Source organism: Lygodium microphyllum, chromosome 9 (assembly GCF_053477565.2).
Source record: "Lygodium microphyllum isolate KBCC chromosome 9, Lygodium_microphyllum_v1.1.10, whole genome shotgun sequence".
Classification (NCBI taxonomy): Eukaryota; Viridiplantae; Streptophyta; class Polypodiopsida; order Schizaeales; family Lygodiaceae; genus Lygodium; species Lygodium microphyllum.
The window spans coordinates 28233790-28236730 of record NC_141143.1 but is presented as its reverse complement, the minus strand read 5'-3'; the positions used below and the strand labels follow the sequence as shown (position 1 = coordinate 28236730).

The window sequence follows — 2941 nt, the reverse complement described above, 5'->3', positions numbered from 1 at the left end:
TTGTTGTCACTACACACGATTGACACTCTGTTAGTGTTGACCAACAAGCGGTTGGAATATACATAAAAAATAATATTCCATCAAAACAACCGTTTGAGATACTTCGCACTTTCCAAAGCATACATAACCATCATGGAAGAGCATTTGTTTTCCATAATTGGACAATCCATGTTGAATGGTTGCTGAACTACTCATATGAATTAGTACTCAAACAAAAGGATATGGCAAGGAATTTTAATCAATGCCATTCGAACCATGCCCACTTGTACATGTGCACACTAATAATTAAGAGTCTGTTAATCCCGTGATTGGATGATTAACAGTCTATTACCACCTTTACCAGCTGAAAACAGGAACGTCCCATGATTCGAACCTTCTCGTCTAGCCACGTATACGAGTTCAACTATGCCCGCACCAACCCATCGTACACGTCAAAGAGTTTAAGTGTGATCGATCGAGTGAAGCGACTAAGCATTAGAGGAACAAGAGACATGCACAAAGTTAAAGGTAACTCATTCAAACGAGAAGAACCAGTACATGAACGATATTGTTCTGCTTCGCATGAACGATGTCACGGCGGCGTATTATTATGTGGCCGGCATATTTGGATACGTTGGTTAGTTCCAGCCCCCACCACCATGGCCCCCTCCTCCGTAATGTCCTCCTCCTCCGTAGTGGCCTCCTCCGCCTCCTCCGTAATGACCTCCTCCTCCGTAGTATCCTTCCGCTTCCGCGTCCTGCGGCTGCTGCTGCGCCCAGTGGCCGCCCCCGCCGCCATAGCCTCCGCCGTGGCCGCCTCCATGATATCCTCCCCCTCCGTAGTATCCTCCGGCCTCTGTGGCCTGCGGCTGCTGCTGCGCCCAGTGGCCACCCCCGCCCCCATAGCCTCCGCCGTGGCCGCCGCCGTGATATCCTCCTCCTCCGTAGTATCCTCCGGCCTCTGTGCCCTGCGGCTGCTGCTGCGCCCAGTGGCCGCCACCGCCACCGTGGCCGCCTCCGCCGCCATAGCCCCCGCCGCCGTAGCCCCCACCGTACCCTCCTCCGTATCCCCCACCATGACCGTATCCCGCCTCTGTCTCTTGCGGCTTTGCTGTCACCTCACCCGCCTCCTGCTGCTCTAACTCGCGGGCTGCCATGGCCGCCCAGCTGCTGGCTGTCGCCATGACGAGAACTACAAACAGTAATGCACAACGTCTGGTCGCCATTTCTGTTTGAGTAGTTATGATATGTCGAAGAACAACGTTCGGGCACTGCTTTATATAGCTCCAACCGCAGTCCCGACTCCCCAGGCTACGCCCGCAAGTTTTGTTATTAATGTACATAAACCCACTAAGTGGGGTAAAAGCGATAGATTGCCCGATCCACTACCGCTACGCACAGTCATATCAGATATCTACTTTACCCGGATGCCGTTGCCTCAAAGTCAAACACGAGGCAAGTAGAACGTGCCAGGAAAACTCCTATCCACATTATACTCTTGAATATTTATGAGCAGTGTATCAACTAGATTGTGAGTGCGGTAGTACATAGCGCTGCAAAGTTTGGCTTTCTAAGGTCGCAGTGCGCACCATCCGTGTGTGTAGAGCACCGATCTCTGTTTGTGGAGCTCTCCCCTCCGCCCTCTCTTTCTTTCCCCACACAAAAGGACCTCTAAACCACTTCCTATATAGATATATTTAACTTATAATGAATGTAAAACATAACCGAATTAGTAAGAATGTAAAAATTTCTAGTTATAACTAGAGAATTTTAGCATCAGAGTCTTTCGAACTAGTAAAGCCTAAAGCCCTTTTCCTAGTTGCTGTCTCGATCTAGCAACATTATGTAATTAGAGAATTTTAGCATCACAGTCTTTCTAACTAGTAAAGCCTAAAGCCCTTTTCCTAGTTATTGTCTCGATCTACCAACATTATACAACAGCTCAATATATAAGTAGTAATATTAAAATAACTTGAATATTTTAGTTTTCACTAGATAGCAAGTTACTATCTTCTAATAGGCAAAAATATGGATCAGTCACTCTTTTGAGTTAATTTGGAGCTCAATATTTTCCTAAGTATAACGAGGAAATGAATGTCCTTTGACTCAAAACTTATGTTTCTATAATAAATACTTGGTAAAATGCAAAACCTAAAAATGTTGAACTTACAACACCCTATATAGTGTATCCTTTTTATGCACCATGTAAAGACCACACATAGATAATTTTACAAAAGCAATCAATGTGAGATTTATTTCTTTAAATCCACATTATGTAGCATTCCAATGCTACATGCAATAAATCCATTCAACACTGATCAATGTTACGAACTATGCAAATATAATGGGAAGATAACTTGTTAGTAGGTGCATACAGGAAGAGATTTCATCAATCAGGGATCGATATGCAAGTTTCAAATTACCCGCTAGACCATCAAGAATAGTAAAAAGCATACAATTTTTAGATGTATAGAAAGTTGAGAATCTATGTCAAAAGCAAATAAGCAAAATGCAACTTTCAAGCGAAGCTACATATTGAGGGGTACAAGACCGTACATACTAAGACCATGCAAGGGTATTGAGTTATGTTAGAGAGTCTTGGTTGAAAACATAAAGTTTTTGAAAGCATGATTTGGTATAAATTTATTTAATCCCTTATGGTACCAATGGACGTATAAATACCTTTAGATTGTGTGAACTGCCTTGGCTTTACTTAGATCGCTAGATAGGGAGAGGAGTATCAATTTATGATGTAAGAGGGCTATGACATTGAGGAATTTTAACTTGCAAATAGCATTGAAAGATAGGATACCAAAGTAAGATTGTGAAGCTTGGCCTTAAGGAGATCATTATATCGTTGATTATTTGACCATGCAAATCAAGTGAATGGGTTGATATTGATAATATTTTGGAAGGTGATAGAAACTTATTTTTGTTTTTCAAATAAAAGAGTTTCTATTAT

At 43.0% G+C, this 2941-nt stretch overlaps 1 protein-coding gene across 1 annotated transcript; it reads right to left on the bottom strand.

Moving 5' to 3' along the window:
* Positions 1–492: 492 nt before the first annotated feature.
* Positions 493–1246, bottom strand: LOC148030896 (uncharacterized). Its single transcript, XM_087684462.1, has one exon. It carries the CDS (start codon positions 1203–1205, stop codon positions 618–620), a length of 588 nt encoding a protein of 195 aa, XP_087540588.1. The 5' UTR covers positions 1206–1246; the 3' UTR covers positions 493–617.
* Between the last annotated feature and the right edge of the window lie 1695 nt (positions 1247–2941).